The 17,746-nt window shown below is 49.9% G+C and overlaps 6 protein-coding genes across 6 annotated transcripts; 2 read left to right on the top strand and 4 right to left on the bottom strand.

Moving 5' to 3' along the window:
- Positions 1–563: 563 nt before the first annotated feature.
- F5B22DRAFT_384491 (alpha/beta hydrolase fold-3 domain-containing protein) lies at positions 564–2,565 on the bottom strand. Its single transcript, XM_047971312.1, has 2 exons — positions 2,468–2,565; positions 564–2,280 (listed from the first exon to the last, which is right to left on the bottom strand). The coding sequence occupies exon 2, from the start codon at positions 2,194–2,196 to the stop codon at positions 1,210–1,212; it is 987 nt and encodes a 328-aa protein (XP_047827755.1). The 5' UTR covers positions 2,197–2,280; positions 2,468–2,565; the 3' UTR covers positions 564–1,209.
- A 2,718-nt stretch (positions 2,566–5,283) lies between these two features.
- On the top strand, positions 5,284–6,498 carry F5B22DRAFT_384385 (uncharacterized protein). Its single transcript, XM_047971310.1, has 2 exons — positions 5,284–6,425; positions 6,490–6,498. Exon 1 carries the CDS (start codon positions 5,505–5,507, stop codon positions 6,102–6,104), a length of 600 nt encoding a protein of 199 aa, XP_047827754.1. The 5' UTR covers positions 5,284–5,504; the 3' UTR covers positions 6,105–6,425; positions 6,490–6,498.
- A 154-nt stretch (positions 6,499–6,652) lies between these two features.
- F5B22DRAFT_384354 (FAD binding domain-containing protein) lies at positions 6,653–8,684 on the top strand. Its single transcript, XM_047971309.1, has 2 exons — positions 6,653–7,328; positions 7,385–8,684. Exons 1-2 carry the CDS (start codon positions 6,829–6,831, stop codon positions 8,520–8,522), a joined length of 1,638 nt encoding a protein of 545 aa, XP_047827753.1. The 5' UTR covers positions 6,653–6,828; the 3' UTR covers positions 8,523–8,684.
- On the bottom strand, positions 8,684–9,893 carry F5B22DRAFT_384418 (uncharacterized protein). Its single transcript, XM_047971311.1, has one exon. It carries the CDS (start codon positions 9,512–9,514, stop codon positions 8,846–8,848), a length of 669 nt encoding a protein of 222 aa, XP_047827752.1. The 5' UTR covers positions 9,515–9,893; the 3' UTR covers positions 8,684–8,845.
- Positions 9,884–10,975, bottom strand: F5B22DRAFT_649679 (uncharacterized protein; the record flags this gene model as incomplete). The annotated part of the gene is made up of 2 exons (XM_047979210.1): positions 9,884–10,006; positions 10,289–10,975. 2 exons carry the CDS (start codon positions 10,973–10,975, stop codon positions 9,884–9,886), a joined length of 810 nt encoding a protein of 269 aa, XP_047827751.1.
- Positions 10,976–13,448: 2,473 nt separating this feature from the next.
- F5B22DRAFT_619607 (uncharacterized protein) lies at positions 13,449–16,367 on the bottom strand. Its single transcript, XM_047975785.1, has 3 exons — positions 15,275–16,367; positions 14,835–15,218; positions 13,449–14,762 (listed from the first exon to the last, which is right to left on the bottom strand). Exons 1-3 carry the CDS (start codon positions 15,698–15,700, stop codon positions 13,626–13,628), a joined length of 1,947 nt encoding a protein of 648 aa, XP_047827750.1. The 5' UTR covers positions 15,701–16,367; the 3' UTR covers positions 13,449–13,625.
- Between the last annotated feature and the right edge of the window lie 1,379 nt (positions 16,368–17,746).

Below are 17,746 nucleotides of genomic sequence, written 5' to 3'. Positions count from 1 at the left end.
AATTGCAAATCTATAACCTCTCGCGATACAGACATGGAAATTAGAGGCCTTCCTATCCAGATATCCCGAGAAACAGAAAAAAAAAAAAAAAAAACATCGGTTAAGTAAGGATCAAGGTGTGAATTTCGATAACGCGCGTTCCATGTTGAGGGCACTAGCAACCGATGTAGTTGGCGTTGCTGCAGTCAGCGAAGCGAAGTTCAAATCGGCCGACTATACTCTATCCGTGTTAATGGCTTTGTCGGTTGTTGCCTATGGATGGGGTCGGCAGGTGGCGTCTAGATGCTTTGCTTTGAAATCTCGCTTTCTTCGCGATCTCTCTCGGTGGTTTGATATCTTCTAGCCCGGTGTTTCCAACCGGTGTTTCACATGCACATGGGTAGCACGCGATCCGGAGCAGTGCTAATTGATCGACCCTTGTTGCGTCATTTCGGGGACGGCGCGTCTTGCATGTGAATCGCGTGTTCACGTAACCACCCATATAAGTCCTACTATTAGACTGCTGATACTTTTGATGTGAACGACTAGGCCAGCCTTAGAATATTTGTCAATGTCAAGGCGCGCATGGCAATGTATGTATGATGCGCAGAATAATGTATTTTATTTTATTTATAACTATTCGGCCAGACTAAGGAAGCATCCGTGCACTCGCTGAACCCTCCATTTTCCGTCCCTTGCTCCCAAAATACCAGCACCGGCCAAAGTCACCATTCCATCTGTCCGTTGCGTCGTCATCTCTTTTTCGCATTTAATCAACTTCCTGTCTCGGGATATCGCCCGAATACACCGTGTTGATCCCAGTAGATCAAAGTATATGGGGTATCTTGCACATACGCAACACCAAATCAACTCTTACAACCTCCAGCCAGTGTTTGCTGTAGCTCCGGGGTGAATCTTACAGGGGTGTTAATACGCTCCTTCAAGAGAGAAAAGAGAAAAAAGAGAGAGATTAAAAAAGCCTGCCAACCGGCTTCGGAGTTTACCGGAAGTGATAACGCCCCGAGATAAGACAACACCACCGTCATAATTATTACACACTTGTTCTGTATGGACCTTCCACAAACGAAGACCCCCATTAAGAACAACACTCTTATCGTCCTCCTTTAAAATCACAAGGGTACATGATCAAGCCTGGCCATTACCCAAAAAAGCAACTCGTGAAAGCTGTTATAAGTGTAGTATAGGTAGCATCAACGATGATGCGGGATGTTAGATGCCCCGCGTGAAGACCCTACGAAGCCAGCATAACCTGGTTTCCCGGGCCTGCTTCGACATCGGCGCATCCGGCGCTATTCGATCGTAGCCGTGGGGGCCCCCAGGCCAGATGTGCAGCTCGGCACAAACCCCTGCAGCCCACAGTCGTGAGGCGAACATCACAATCTCGTCCCGGAATGGCTCTGCCGAAGCGCAGTCGATGAATGTGGCGGGTAGGCCGCCGAGATCTGTGGCCCTGGCCGGAGCCTCGTACTCAGAGACGGCGTTGGTGCCGACGCGGTCGCCCAGGAGACAACTCCAGGCGAACCTGTTCATGGTAGAGTTGTAGAAGGGGCCGTTCGTGTACTGCTGGGCGGAGATGGTGTCGTTCCTGTCGTCGAGCATTGGACATTCCAGGAATAGCCCAGAGAGCTTGGGCCCTCCCTTATCCCGGACCATGAGCGCGGTAGCAGCCGCCAAGCCACCACCGGCAGAGGTTCCATATAAAACGAAGCGACCAGGATCGATTCCTAGCCTGACAAGGTTCTCCTCAGCCCAGAGGAGAGCAGCATAGCAGTCGCTCGCTAGTTGGTCACCCGAATTCTCCGGCGCCAGGCCGTACTCGACGCTAATGGTAATGGCTTCCAGGTCCTTCGCCCATACTGAACTAGTGTCGAGACCTGCGAACCGATTACAGGATATCAAGGCGCCTCCATGGATGTAGAAGATGCCAGGGCGCAGTCTTTTGATGTTGGATTCGACTCTGGGTCTCACGATGGAGACCGCCATGTCCTTGCCACCGGGGCCAGGAATCGTCTCATCCTCGATACGGACGTTCTTATCTGCCATCAAGGCAGCTGTGAGCGGCTTGGTCCGACAGGCGGACACCGTTCGCACCTTTTCAACCTCATAGCGATCGGGGCCGTGGCCGAGCGTCACGAGCACCGAATCGATGGCCGGGTCGTAAGGCGGTCTCGGCCGGCGATCAGATGAGCGTGCCATGTTTGGTTCAAATCCTTGAAAATGAAATCACAATATGCTTTACTTTTGGGTCCCCGTGCAGCACAAACGATGCTTGTGACGGTCCTTTGAAGCAATGAAGTAATTTATGTTAAACGAGCGTGTTGGGATAGTAAAGGGGTGGCGAAGGCTTGCTTTTTTTCTATGGCATTGCAGCCAAAAGAGAACGTCGGGTCTAGAAGGGTATGATCGACCGGGAGCAAGCCGGGGATTTTATACGCTCGTCGACGGAGTTCCCAGCAAATCCACGTACCTGGTAAATGCACGCAAGCGCGGTATACGCTGTTCCTCACTGGTCGATCTCTCACGGGAGACGGGACCGCAGGCGGGGCTGCAGACGCGGACCGGCTCTCTTCTAGGGTATCATCACATTTCAGCCAGGGAGGGGGTGGGGGAGCAGCAGAGGACAGGAGAGGACAAGAGAGGACAAGGACAAGGACAAGGACCAGGCATGGAAAGGGTAAAAGGATAAAAGAGGGAGGGAGGGAAGGAGGGAGGGAATTCGGACAAACCATAGAACAATTTCAGATGATAAAAAGAATAAGAAGGTGGAAGAGAATGGGGTGATTTTGACAGCTCCGACAGCCCACCAACCCTGTAGCCGGACAGGCCTATAGCATCCTCAACCAGCCAAGAATAGATGGCTATCGTTTTCTTTGCTGGCCATGACATGTCAAATGCAATCATACCATGTTGAAAGCAGCCGGCCCAGGGAAGCAGGCCTTATGCTCAAATGGGGAAAAGCACAATCCCCTCCCCCCCAAGCCACACGCAATGCAGCCAAAGGTCTGCTGGCTCAGGCCTGGGGACCTTTTGGTGGCCGCGGACCGGAGCTTCCCAATGGCTAGCCGAGAGGTGGTGGCCGATGTCTGTTATCTAGTGTGATGGGATACGAGTGTGAGGCGGACGGGGGGGGGGGACGACGGAGGTCGTGGTTGAAGACGAGATGCGTATCTACTGTATCTACTGTAGGTAGATGCAGCTAATCAACCCCGCCTTACTTTTTACGCTCCGTCTACTGCAACACACGACACTATAGCCCAGGCGTTGCGACTCTGCATCATGATATTGGACAATATACGTGCTACGACAGACCTCGAATCAAGGAAGGACGCAGCTCGTCTGGCTCGAAGGATACAGCCTAGATCAGCTTCACTAGTACTATACATACTATGTAGCAGGCTGTTTCGAGAGTCGAGACGCAATATACATACACAGTAGTCTATCTAGTACAGTGGCTAGTGTTACAACACAAATACTACGATACTATACTACGATACTATACTACTCTAGCATTAGCATGCCTGTCTAGATAGACAGACTACTGTAAGCGAGGCAATTCCGGGCAATAGATGGCGAGGATGATGAGGATGTTACGGATTCATGCCGTCTCTTGTGAAAGAGAGGCTGCATAGACTGGCACGTCGTTGATATATGCTTGTACTATGTAAACTGCCCAAGTAAATTATCATCCTTGCTTGATTTGCGTCGGACAGGGCAAGGCGAAAAAAGAGGTGAAGGTATAGCCGGGTGGACACTTAGGTGGGGGGTGGGGGGAGGGGAGCAGAGTCTTGACACAATGACACTTGGACAAGCCGGGACTGGGCCACGGATAACTACCGCTAAGGGCTTAGCGCAGCCGCTGGGATAAAACATCGTGGAACATCACAGTTGCACTACAGCTTCAAGATGACGAATTACAGCGCAGTCAAGAGTACCCTTGTGAAACATACGGCAAGTACTTAGATACAACTGTCGAGACTTGTTTCGAGTTCATCTGGACCTTTTGAACGATTTGGAGATTTGGGGGCAATGCCCACTGCTAACCCCACGCAAGCCCAGCCCAGCCAGACAAAGTGCATCGGCCCGAGCCAATGGGCACCTGGGGCATGGCCTTTACCTACGATACTGAGTACCTACATATGTACATATGTATGTATGTATTTATATAATCATATGCCTGTCTTGATGGGGAACGTGCAGCACCCTTAAATAATAGTATCAGCAGCTTTATCTAATGGTCTCTACCTACCCAAGGTATATATATATACATATCCATCATGTATATTATATCTCAAGTTCACTACAAGTATAGCAAATTACATAGTAGGTAGGTCGAGGTAGGTATCTATATCTATCTTTAATTTGTAGTGTGACCTGCAACGGCCTACCGACGACCTACACACCTATTACTTATCACCGACTTTTAAATTCTTTCTACAAGTATGTACGGAGTATGTAGATACCGGTAGCTCATACCTACATACTTACATAGTAGGTAGGCAGTTAATATTCTATCACATGTGAGAGGTACGGTAGGTATCTTATTAAATACGAGTTCTTCCGATGAGACATACATACACAACCCAAAGCACACTCATACACACGGCGTTACATGGCTTTACTTATACACCAGAGACAACCAACCTCTCGAGGCATGACTCAGAAGGCATCATCATATATTGCTTCGCTACTGACGTGTATGGGCTCAGCAACACCGTCCGGTAGCAGAAGACCACAGCACCATTCTGGTGCGACCGCATGATTACTCATACAGGGATGTCGTATGGCCGCGGGCATTTTATGATATATAACAATCCGAGCGAGCTCGAGAAGTGGCAGATCCCGTGACTGCATGTGACCGATCATGCATGCATGGGCTTCTGCACTGGAATCGGGATCGGCGTCTGAATCTGCATATCTGCATAGCCATCAGGGCCGCCAACGACCTGCATTGCATTGCCAGCGAAGCTGACTGCCTCCCACTAGCCATTAGGCGACCGGCTCGACCGCGTCGTACAGATCGGATGTGGATGCGATGCGGATTGGAGATAGATGGCCTTTGCATGTCGATCTAACGCCACCGCCATCTCCATAGGACCTTGTGCAAGGAAGTGCGGTCTATGTGAATAAGTATGTATAATAGCATGGGGGAAATATGGAGTTATAGCTATTTTGCTTCTATCTGTGCTCCAAAGTGGAGCATACCTCCTTTAGGCAAATACCTGGCCTCCGCATCGTGCACGGCGGCGGGGCTGGCCGCGGCGCAGAGCTGCGTCGAAAACTCAAAGTCAAGGAGTCAAATACTTGGTAATACAGCGCGCGCATTCACGCATCGTGTTACTGTCGTCATCTATCGGTGGCATCATCCGAAATCTCCGACTTGGCGCTCTGGCCGGCCATGGTCTGGGGTCGGTCGGTAGCCACTGTGCACGCCATCTTGCCTATTTGTCCATTGCGCATGACTGCAGGCGCACATCCCCAGTGGCTCAATCTTCCTTATAGTCGTCATGGGATCTAATCCCGTGCCCCAGATTCGCCAGGTCATCCCGGGAGCTCTGGTCAACATTGTCTTGAAGGCTGATCAGCGCACCGGTCGCGAAGTTCGAGGCACTGTCGCACATGTGCTGACGAGAGGTGATCATCACAGGGGGATCAAAGTGCGATTGGTGGATGGCCGCGTTGGCCGCGTTCAGAGCATGGCTTCGAGTGCTGATGGTGGCTCATCGATTCGTTCATCTACTGGCTCAACGTTAACGGATAATCCGAACCTGTTGTCTCCAGTAGCACCGGCGTCAGAGAACCCTGGCGGGCACGGGGCTCAAGGGCCTCGGCCACGGTATCGTGATGCTCGGCTTGAGGAGCCACTTGATGTTGCACCTGAACAGATAAACTTAGGTGCTTATATTGTACCGTCTAGGCGCCGAGGAGGTAACAAGAAGAGCTCCAATGCAAACCAAGCGGACGAAGCAAGCCGCGCAGAGAACAGCTCGAGCAGCAATCATTATCAGCCGGACGTTACCTCGGCCGTTGCCACTTGTCCCGTGTGTGGGGCATTTGAAGGAGATGAGACTGCTGTCGCTCACCATGTAGCTGAGCATTTCGAGTAAGCCCCGCAAGGTTCTGTCTTTATTAATATCGAGATTGCTATCCTTCAAGAGTGGGCTCAATCTGGCGGTCTCCATCTCGGTATTGGACAACAACAGACAAAAGTCAGCTTCCGCTGCGTCACAGTGGCGAAGATAGCATGCAGCAATCCAAACCATTACAACGCCCACATTGCACTAAGACGAGTGAACACAAGTCGTGATCTCATCTGCCTGGGCCGAATACACAATCGGCGGCTCATTTCTTTTCCCAACAAGAACGATTCTGCTCCCCAGTCCTAGGTAGGAGTTAGGGTGCCATGACCAGAGGGGGCATATAGTCAGGTTAGGTTCGATTCCTTTCAGCGCTATATGGTTATTTCGCTTTTGGCTCATCTGTAGGTATTAGAGGTATGTGTATGATAATGGAGGCTGCAATTCACCGTCTGGTGCTAGAATTAACGTTGGACAGCGTTATACAATGCCCCATCCGTACCTGCAGAGTAGACATACCGTACCTACGCAGACATATGCTTTCCACCTCTCCAGAGCTATATAGAGAGGTCGAGTACAATTTTAGGTTCCAAGTTCCGGTTGCGGCTACATCATGGCCGGCCATCAAGGTTGGCCATCAAGGTCCCCTGATATTGCGCAACCACCCGCTGGCATAAGAGGAATAAGAGACGAGACATCTTCCACAAAAGTCCAATAATTATCATAGGATGTTAAGAAATACATTATATCAACCATGATGGGCAATACAGACGGTGTGATTCAAGTCCGCGATGTGATCATTATCGGAGCGGGCCCCAGTGGGCTGGGGGTTGCAGCGCGGTTGTGCGAACGCATGCCAGCAGCCAACTTCACCGATGACGAGCACCAACGCTTTCACTGGATCAAGCAACATCGCGCCGCAAAAAAGAGCACGAAGCACCCAAGGAACCGCAAAGTCGCGGACACGCGACTCAAAGAATCCGTAGCTCCAACTATCGCTCGAGATTTGGATATACTAGCCCTCGATGCATACGGCACGAGCTGGATGAAACGTTGGCAGGGTATGTTCAAGACATTTGACATATCTCACCTTCGTAGTCCTATGTTCTTTCACGTGGACCCCTCGGAAAGAGATGGGCTACTATCATATGCTTATGCCAATAGCCGAAGTGACGAATTAAGAGAGCTCCATGGGTGTGTTGGGAAGGAGCTGAGTAAATACCAGAGAAAGAAAAGAGAGAAGATGGGGAGAGAGTAAGATCTGACATGCATGCTATGGAAGAAATCGACTGATGACTGAGTTGAGGAAGGCAACAAAACAACCCTACCATCGATGAGCGAGAACGAAAAGACTACTACGTTCCTTCGACACCCCTTTTCTTCTCCCACTGCGACTGTCTTGTGAACCGGTACAAACTTGACGATACCATACTCTCCCAGGAACAAGTCGAAGATATCCGTTACGACCATGTTCTGGAGTACTCGGATGAAGAGAAGCTATTCTGCGTCAAGACCAATAAGGGTTGTCATTATGGGAAGATTGTTGTTCTAGCCATCGGTGGCAACGCCCCTCAGATACCCTGTCCGCTAAGTGCTGAGGAAACAGAGGGTGCCACGCATGCGATGCATATCAAAACTTTCCCACCCCTATACGTACAGACTAAGATGGCGACAAAGGCTAGAACGAATATGTTGATTGTGGGTGGTGGCCTCACCTCAGCTCAGATCGCCGATCTAGCCATCCGTCGAGGGGTCAACAAGGTATTCCTCATTATGCGCGGCCCTCTAAAGATCAAACATTTCGACCTCGGTCTTGAGTGGGTAGGCAAATTTCGGAACATCGAGCATGCGATATTCTGGAATTCAAACTCGCCAGAAGAACGATGTAAAAAGGTCATGGAGGCCCGGAATGGCGGCAGCATTACCCCCTACTACAAGAAAATCCTTGAGAAACACCTCTCGTCTGGCCGTTTAGACATGTTACTACACACCACTATCAACGACAAGAAGTGGAACCCAATGTCGAAAACTTGGACCGTGTCTCTCAAGGGAGAGCGGGAAGATCTTCCACCCATTGATCACATCTATTTTGCAACCGGTGTGGGCACAAACTTTGAGTGTCTGCCCTGCTTGCAGTCCATGTGCCGTGACTATCCGATCGAGAACTGCGGTGGTTTCCCCTGCATCACAGAGAAGATGTCTTGGAAGGACGACGTTCCTCTCTTTGTGGCTGGCCGATTCGCTGCGCTCCAGCTCGGCCCTGGGGCACATAATTTAATTGGTGCGAGAATAGGTGCGGATCGAATAGCATGGTCTATCCAAGAAATGCTAGGCAAGGAGGAGAACAGCGACCAAAGCAATTGGGGTCAGGACAAATTCAATTATCTGACTGGCAGAGGCAGCCGGTATAATGCCCTGGCTGATATTTCTTTGCCTGCTGATGACTGAAGTGATAGGATACCACGGGTGTATAAGACTAACAACTACATTCGTTTGAAGACATAGTAAACATTATTCTAGGCAGCGCAACTCTACAATGTATTTTGGTTTATAACAATTCTACTTCTCCCCGTCTATCTGGCAACAGCCATACGATAACCATGTTGTGTTGAATTTATCTCGCCACGTCGAGAACACCATCTAATTGATTCTTTATATCAATGCAAGCAATCACATCACATATCACCGCTATCCCAGTCCGAATCATCCTATCCAACCCACCAATCCAGCTAGCATCCAATTCTCTCACTTGCCCCTTTATCCCTCCCATCTCAATACTCCAATTTCTTCTCGTAAACGCGAAACTCAGTAGGTCCAGAAAGCAGCTCAAACAGCCTTGGATACGCCTTCTCGAAGTCGCGCAGCTCAATGAGCACGTACCCGAGCTTCTCATACCAGGCCTGCAGCCGCAATTTCCCCTCGTGTTGGAAGTGCACAGGGAATAAAAGCTCGAGGCGCATAGCGGCGTTTCGCACCCCGAGGAGACGCCGCCGACACCAGTCCTCGGCGAAGAATACCAGATCCCGCCCTACCCCGGATCCGCGGTGCGCCGGGTCCACCGCGAGCATCCCGAATTCGCCGGTCGAGGGCCCGGCCTGCTTCATCGCTATGCATCCTGTCGGGGCGCTGTTTTCGTCGAATGGTGAAAGATACGCCACGGCGAGCTCGCCCGCGCGTAGGAGCGCCGCGATGTCCGAGGTCGACGTCCGCTCGAACTGCGTGCTGTAGATCCCGCGCTCTGCCTCGCTGTATACTGCGTTGACGAGGAGCGTTAAGGCTTGGACGAGGGCTTCGTCGTCTGCGGCCGAGGACGGCGGTACGGTGATCCTAGCTCTTTCATTGACGTTATTGCTCTCATTGCTGTTTAGTGTGGACGAGATGGGCTTATGTGTAGCAGTAGTGGCTGTAGTTGTAGAGTGTAGCGGTGAGTTTTCCGACATGTTGGCTGAGGTACTCTAGGACTTTATTACCAGCCGTTTATATATCTTCCTCTTTTCGTGTGATCACTGCTATCTGGCGGATAAATTTGAAGGGAATATGAGATTCAAGAGCGGAAGACGTTTTCCGTATATCGTATTGAATGCGCAGCCTGTTAATCATGCGACGAGCCCAACAACCGAGCCCCTAAAGCAGATGGCTAAGCTGAACTAATCGTCGCTAAACCTACCAACAGCATAATTTAGTTTCATTCAGCCCATCGGCGTCGATCACACCGTTACACAGCCGAATAAATCCTTTGTCCCGCTTACTTCTACCTACCGGGTTTCACTTTGATGCTCGCCCCTTGCATGTTCACTGCGTAGTTCGTCTCAGGGATTAGCAAAGCGATGCGACGGGCATTTGCGGCGTGGCGGGCTGTCATATTGGAATGACTCAGCTAACTGGAATAGCGGCACACCGACGAGCGCCGCGCTGAAGTCTGTCTCAAAAGTCTGCCTCATGAATCATCTTTCACCTTTTTTACGAAAAGGACCAATATTGATTGATGATATCTCACTCACGTATTGATTCACATAGACTTTGTGTAGAATTAATCATTGTGTATGCATTACGTTGTATTATGAGATGCGGATAAGGTAAAAGCTAGCGCTGTTACTATTAATACGGGATTCCTTACGAATCTTCCTTTTATTAACATTACATACATCTCTCACTTAGCATTTCACCCTGCCTCATCTCGTCTACCAGAATCCTCTCACTTAGAGCATAGCAACGGCGCCCATGAAGCCAGCAGCGGCCACGGCAGCAACGACAGCGAAGCCAGTCTCACGCGGCGCGGCGTTGGGGACATTGACGGTAGAAGTGGGCGATACGGAGCTAGAAGCGTCGTCGGAAGCGCCGCCAGCAGACGCGCTAGTAGAAACACCGGTGGAAGCAGCACCGGAGGAGCTGTGTGAAGCGCTGCCTGTGATATGAGAGGTTTCACTCGAGCCAGTGACTTGAGCAGAGGATGACTGCGCGGGAGTAGAGGTCGCAGCAGCCGTGGTCGATCCAACGCCCACGACCACGGTCGAACCAGTGCTGCAGACGGGGATGTCGGTGGCGCCAGGGATCTGCTCAACGACGTCCGAGCAGGCGGTGACGATCTGGTTGATCTCGGAGGTGTGGTCGTAGTACCACTCGATGGCCGCAGATGTGTACGAAGACCACTCCGATCCAAGTTTGCCGGTGAACGAGGGGGTGACGCAAGGGTCAGCAGGAAGCGTCACAGAGAGCAAGTCAGCCGGAGGCGTGGGAGCTGAAGAGTAGATGGTCACTGCGTTGCTCAAGGCCGACTGGCACTCCGGGTCGATGCCGTCAAACTGGCGGCTCTCAAGAAAGTCACGCTTAGCGATAGCTGGGAGCTGCTGGGCCGTGGCGGCGCCAAAGACGGCCGCGGTAAGCAGGGCCTTGGAGAACATCTTGGATTGCTTTGCTGGAGTTGTGATTATGGTGATTATGTTCGGTTACGAGATGTGTGAGCCAGAGAACGCGGGTATAGCAGATTCGCAATTTCACAACAGCCTTTATGATTTGAAACAAGCGTCACAAACAAATGGAAAGAGGAGGGAGGGAGAGGTACCATAGATAGTAGAGGGAACAAGTGAAATAAGTATCTTTCTTTCCTTCTTCTTTGACCCGACGAATTCAGCCTGGTTCAGCCCGGTCCAGTCTAGTAAACAAAGAACGTCGCACAATTAATATCGCCAACAGGCTCCAAGGAGCAAGTGAGCGGGGATCCTAGCCGGTACCACGCCAGTGGTAGGTGCCTTAGCTATTCATAGCCTCCCATGGCCTCGGCTGAACGCCCAGCTGAAATTGCGAGATTGAGCTGTCTCTCAATAGTGCTTGCTAGCATGCCAATCCGTCGGTGACAGCTTCAAGATGTCCAAGTGCCCTCTCGGCTTTGCGCCCACGTGCGTCACGTAGCGCAAGAATGGGGGCGATGAAAGGCAAAGTCGATGGAGAGCTCGGTCAGCGTCTCTGCTTACCTAAATCAATAGAATTGCCGCAAACTGCCTATAGTCGCCCTCATTTACGTATGGTACACAGCAGTTACATGTACCTACTTATCCTCCCTTGCTAATGCAGGTGTTGGAATCTGGAGAATGCCTGTCATCTAACTTAGCGCACAGTCTTCACTGCCACCGGCAACCTACCGACCTACCAAGGCAGCTCAGCTTTAAGACCTGTCAGGTAAGATCAAAATGGCCGGCGTTTCACGGCAAATTACGCGTATGAGTCATGATGCTTCTTCACTTCAATGCTTTCTTTTCACTTTGGTATCAGAGCAAAATAGGCCTCTGGCCATGATTCGAGCTCATGTTCATTCTTCACCTAAGCATCCTAGCCTATATGTATGTATGCTAGTCTACTATAGATGATCTTCAAAAACGCTCGTTTCGTAGGAAAAATTCTGATATGGGTGTGAATATGTGCCTGGCCCTTTTTACCTTGATTGGAAGGGGAGAGACCATGCCAATTTTACACATCCGGGAGGAAGACCCAGAACTTCCTTTTTTTTATAGTCGACGCCGATACCTCTCTCCACAACGATAATTACCGGCTGGGGCGAACACAGCGCTATGAACTCGGCGTACGAAATTCCAAACCTAATAATCATTAAATGCTAGGAACTATTTAGGACACCATCGGCAAATGTGTAGGTCTAGTGTTTCGTTGATGATAGGCTTGAGTACAACAGTGCATAGGATTGTGTATGAGATAAGGGATTGAACTTGAACAAGGAACTACTTACTTTCCAAATTTGGAAGACAGGTCAATGTTCGGGTTTAATCTGATCCTGCTCTCGGCAGTAACAACAGAAGGTGTCTTTAACGCCCACATGGTGACCCGAGACCTAAATCCTTCGGCATCTCGTTGATCTCGCGCATCTAACAATCTTTGCCAAGTACCGGGTTGTGCCATTGCGAAATCAATCCTACAGACTTCAGTGCGATAATACAACACTTTCCACCCTCTGGACTCTGTGATCAGTCGTGTAACTAATTTGTATGATATGCCTTGACTGATATTGCCCTTGTAAGATAGGACGATGAGTCGATCCAACTGAAGACCTCGGGCCCGTCTCAGTACTGACGATAGGGCTTCGTACCCGCCCCTCCATTTCCGGTCTTTTTGCGTGTAGATGTAACGTATTTGGGAGAGTTTATGGGCGGGTAGACGACACAATGTCTGGCCCATTTCTAGACCATGGCGAAATCGGAAGAGAACACAACGCATCCATCTGGTGTCAATCTCCGCTTCCAACCGTTGGCATGTTCGTAAAAGAGCAAAATAGTCTTTACGGGTTGGTACAGTGATTGTTATCCCAAAGAAGACTTGGTCATATATCATGCAACGCAGTTCAGTAGGCAGTCGGAAGAAGATGCTAGTGCTCTGTGGGTTGGCTTGTTGTTCATAATTTTGCTCCATTGCAAGAATGGCCTCGAGGTATTCGCTTAACCACACGTGCGGCTAAATATCGTGCGGAGGCCTCGTCGGAGAACAAATACAGCCGACTAAACGCAATGATAGAACGATGAAACAAATGTAGTGTATAGAGTCTTCCAGGGAAATTTTGCATACATAAATACCTAGCGTGGAAGATTCAAGAGATCTTTTTTGAGAAACACGGTCAACAAGTTTATTGATGGTGCGACAGCCTGCGATAGTCCTCGATCAGGAAGGCTCTAGGGATCAAAATTGGGTATATGTAGAGTTCGACCGCGCGCTTTATATCGCACAGCAATGGTAATTGCATGTATACTTGTTGATATGTTGGAACTTCCCTTATCAACATGGATATAAGCAAGTACGTGACAAGCAACTGGCAGGCACCTAGCTCATCTTTCCAGTCCCTTGTGGATGAGGGTCGTCGAGTGTCGTGTTAGACCATAGCTACGAGAAACTCATGTTTGCATATTTCACAGCCGGTACTTATCACAATTTGGTGAAAACCCAGGGGTGCCAAAACGGGTGTGAAGTTTAATTTCACATTAACAATTAAACATAAAACGCCACCATTATGGAGCGAGCGAACAACCTCATACAACGAGGCAACCCATCTTGTTAATCGGCATCAAAGAAGCTCCCGCGATTCTTCAAGCTCGACAGATCCACGAGCCCCATTACCACGCCATCCATATTCCTTACATACTGACCAATCTCGAAGTACACAGCCGCAATGGCTGCTGTCACGAAGATCTGCACGATTCCTATGCCGATAGCAGAGCCCCTGAGTCCATCCCACGTCCACACAACAACCGGCAAGCCGAGGACGAAGGCACCCGCGACGAGGCTTCGAAGAGCTGTTAGTCCAGCCTGCATGTCGGCTATGTTTCGAAGTGCGACGTTCATATTGGCCGACGTGAAAGCCGTCGATTGCTGTACTACAGGCAGAATTGTTCCATCGAGAGTGGCGGAGCCTAGTGCAAGAAGGCCGAGAAGGAATGAGATAAGGGGGAAGCTGAGGCTGTCTGGCATGAATGATATGTCGCCGATCGTGATGCTATCAACTCTTGGTGGCCTCGCCGCCGAGCCTACTATGTACAATCCGAAGCCGAGAATCGCAATAGAGGCGAAAGTAGTGCCGACGGCGAGAATGAGTAGATGTAGCATGCGCGAGAACTGTCTACGACGAAAGAGCCAGTAAAGACCAACCACAACGGCGGTGCCGAATAGGAATGGAGTGAAGAAGATGAGGCCAATGGAGGATTCCACGAGGTTGAACGGTGGCGGTGAAAATAGCAGCGAAAGAGAACTAGTCAGGCCCCATAGCGAAACATAGGGTAGTATGGTAAGGACAAAAAGAAGCAGTGTCGATGGTGCAACTGCCGCCCTAGGCGCTTGCATGAGAAGCGAGGAGTCGACGATGATTGCCTTGTAAGACTGAAACTTCACAGCTCGAAGGTAGTTGAGAATTGCGTCTCTTGAGAATGTGATTGTCGGCAGCCTCGACTGCGAACGAGTCAGCGTCGGGAAGGCGTCGGTATAGCTCTCCTCAAAGCTTGAGCGTGTGTAGCTTGTCTCGGGGGCACCGAAGATAAGTAAGGGCATTAAAAACACTAGAATCGGCGTGAATATCTCGAACTGTGTAGCAAACCCTCGAGAACCCATCGAGACAACACCACCGATCAACGGCGCGCCCCATGTCGTAGCAAACGATACCGTATTATACATCATTATCTTTGGCTGCCTTTCATGTTCCTGGATATTTCTTGTAAGTCACAATACGCGCTATCAGAATTTCAGGGAAAGAAGGGGGCGAGGGTTACATACGAAAAAGGTGTCCAAGATCGACCCCAGCACGAGTGTGTCAAAGGCACCCCAACCCAGTCCTTGGAAGATTCTCGCTGCCATGTTCTGCGCAAAATCTCTTCCAGTGTTAATATTCCATGCGGAACCAATGAATATCAGCACCATCGAACTTAGATACACTGGCCGTTTGCCCCATACTTTAGCTAATATTACGCTCGCCATACCTGAAAAGGCCGAGAAAATGAGCGGAACAGCAGTCAGGGCCGCTGCTGATGGGTAATTGATACCTTGCTCTGCAGCTAGGACGCTATGGACGCTGATGAGCGCAGTCTTCATCGCGCCGACGACGGCCACCATAGACAGTAATGCTAAAAAATTAAGATTTTTCTTCCACAATGGCCAGTTCTGTATTGTTGATTAGCAGTCAACTCCGCAAATCCTTTCCAAACTATGTCTCATACCAATGGGTCGTTAGGGTCCTCGCTGGGTTGAGGTGATAATTCCATCGCAGCATACTTGCCAGTGCCGTATTTTAGGTTGCGTTTCGGATCTATGCTGACGAACGAGTGCCTCCTAGTAGAAGCCGTGCTTGGTCTTGATTCATCGCCTGATGTCCTTTTGGCGGGTGTCGTCCTCAGGAGCCTAAGCGGTAGCGGCTTATCATTCTCAAGGTCGCTACGCAACGGCGACACATTGGACTCCGCTTCCTCTGCCATCGCCTTCTCTAGAGCAATTGCCTCCGCGGCGTCTTTCTCGATTTCCGCCATCGGCGGTAGTGGCGGGAGTGTCTTGCGAGAGCCATGACTTGACTTTGGGGGTACTGGGAAACTCTTTTCAATCTGCGCGATGTCGATTGTCGACTGTTCTGACTCTGGCCTCGTGTTCATGACTTATAACACCCTTTTCTCGTTCCCTTCTTCTGTTTCCCCTTTCCACTTATAAGTACCGACCAATGATTCCAAATTCCCAAGTTCAATTACACTTAAAAGATAGAAAATAAGTCGGAGCAACGCGTGCGAACAAATTCAAACAAACGACACAAACAATGGCAACCAGGCCACGAAGATCAACTTCGAAGAAGTGAAGGATTAGCAAGAGAAAGTAAAGAGAAGCTCGATGAAGCTGCACAGAATGATGGATAGGCAGAAGAGGTTGGACTCTCGAGGTCAAAGCGTCCTAACCTTGCAGATAGGACGAGCCCACGAGCCACAAGCCGGGCAACCGACAGGTGCATGAGATCATAGGAGTACGGCAAAGGTAGTATAGCTCGCTCCCTTTGGTGGGGTTCCGGTATCCTACTTACGGTCTATTGGTATCATCGCAGGTAGGTCACTTGTTTCAGCTCGCCCTTCGGCTGCGGGAAGGCCAATGGCAGCCAGGACATCCTGATCCCTGCGTAGATCTGAATACTACCCGACACTGCACAACGAATAGGACTCGTGGATGGCGGTCAAAGATTTCTGTCTGGGCGAATCTCAGTTGGCCGCATTCTGCGTCTCATCGTCGGCCTCCCACGTGATGGGCATTCCGTCTGTCATGTGCACATTTCTTTACCTATTGTCGTATGAATAAGAATTACTAATGGCTGCGAGGAAGCGTCCAAAAAGCACGACTTCCTACAAGCCTACGATTGATAAGCCGCGCGACAAGGAACCGCGGATTCGGGGCTCGAAAGCGACATTTCGAAGCAGGCGTGCGGTCCAGCGAACTAGAGATTTTCAGCGCCTGTCAACCCTGACCTCTCCAACCAATATCTAGCTCCTGAAGAGAAGTATAAGCTCTCCACAGGTTCACCGTCCCCGCGTAAGCTGTACTGGGACGGAGTAGGTAGTACATTACACAATAGTGAGATGAAATGCCTACAGTAGAATGACAACCACACCTTCTAAATATCGGTAAGCTACCCCAAAAGCTTGGCACCCGTGTTCCCAGGTAGCAACATCTGGTTGGGACAGCAGTCTACATACATACCACGGTTCGAATTGGGGGTTGTGAAACTTGCCTGAAGCAGGATCAGCAACAAGCACTGAGAGGAACGTGCTCGTGCGTGCAGTATCGGTTACCAATGTGGATCGTAAGGGTACCGAGTAAGACGATTGATCCCTGTCCTTAGAGAATGCTGATATGAACTCGAGCGTGCTTACCTACTTAGACATACCCGGTTTTTTTCGCAGTGCCCAATTGATTCTTACTATAGATAACTTACTTGAGCATAATAAAGAAACATTATGGGGGAAACGGTCTCTAATGCGATTGGATCATCATTCTTGAAGAGAGCGGATAAGAGCCCAGGACAGGTAATAGTAGCGATAGAGCTCCGGTATTTTGAATACTATAGAAAGTAAACCCTGTCTCTTGTCTCTACAGAGTATACATACTTGTATACGTCAAAGGCTAATGCAGGAACAAAGGGCGTCGCATACTCCTTACGGTACGTACATGCAACGGCCATGTCAGACCCCTGACAGTTGCCATATTCAATGTGTAGTAGTGCCACGGACTGTAGCAAAGATGGCGCGAGGATGTCATTCCACTATGACCAAATCCCGTGCCAAGTCCATGTGGTGTACCTACACAGCATTCTTGTCTTGCCTCGTGTGTACCCGTGCAAACTCAGATTAAGAGAAACGAGCAAACCTTGATCGACCGTGAATGTGTATCGGTTTCCAAAACTAATATGATAACTCAGATATGATTGCCCTATAGTAGAAGCGGGTGGCATTTTCAAAACAAGATTCACAGTCTATCAGGGCCTTCGTTTCGACAGCGTTATACTTACTGTTTCGGTCATTATTCGGCGTTTATAATGCACATGCATCTATCCCGTGTGTGTATATTCTCATGCCTGGACGAGTGTGATACAAGTAGATCATAAGGATCTCTTCTGTGACCTACCTGGTAGTAGCGCAACAATATGGCCGCTAGGCACAACA

This window comes from Xylaria bambusicola (assembly GCF_022495145.1).
Source record: "Xylaria bambusicola strain CBS 139988 unplaced genomic scaffold F5B22scaffold_45, whole genome shotgun sequence".
In the NCBI taxonomy this organism is placed as follows: Eukaryota; Fungi; Ascomycota; class Sordariomycetes; order Xylariales; family Xylariaceae; genus Xylaria; species Xylaria bambusicola.
The sequence above is the reverse complement of the archived record's forward strand: the minus strand, read 5'-3'. Positions and strand labels throughout refer to the sequence as shown.

What these genes read in the sequence shown, in the direction of transcription:
- F5B22DRAFT_384491 (XM_047971312.1), bottom strand. Translation starts at nt 2,196, where the DNA reads ATGGCACGCTCATCTGATCGCCGGCCGAGACCGCCTTACGACCCGGCC.
- F5B22DRAFT_384385 (XM_047971310.1), top strand. Translation starts at nt 5,505, where the DNA reads ATGGGATCTAATCCCGTGCCCCAGATTCGCCAGGTCATCCCGGGAGCT.
- F5B22DRAFT_384354 (XM_047971309.1), top strand. Translation starts at nt 6,829, where the DNA reads ATGATGGGCAATACAGACGGTGTGATTCAAGTCCGCGATGTGATCATT. An exon ending in AGAGAGAAGATGGGGAGAGA is followed by an intron (nt 7,329 to 7,384) that starts GTAAGATCTGAC and finishes GAGTTGAGGAAG; the next exon opens with GCAACAAAACAACCCTACCA.
- F5B22DRAFT_384418 (XM_047971311.1), bottom strand. Translation starts at nt 9,514, where the DNA reads ATGTCGGAAAACTCACCGCTACACTCTACAACTACAGCCACTACTGCT.
- F5B22DRAFT_619607 (XM_047975785.1), bottom strand. Translation starts at nt 15,700, where the DNA reads ATGAACACGAGGCCAGAGTCAGAACAGTCGACAATCGACATCGCGCAG. An exon ending in AGGACCCTAACGACCCATTG is followed by an intron (nt 15,219 to 15,274) that starts GTATGAGACATA and finishes TCAACAATACAG; the next exon opens with AACTGGCCATTGTGGAAGAA. An exon ending in CGATCTTGGACACCTTTTTC is followed by an intron (nt 14,763 to 14,834) that starts GTATGTAACCCT and finishes AGAAATATCCAG; the next exon opens with GAACATGAAAGGCAGCCAAA.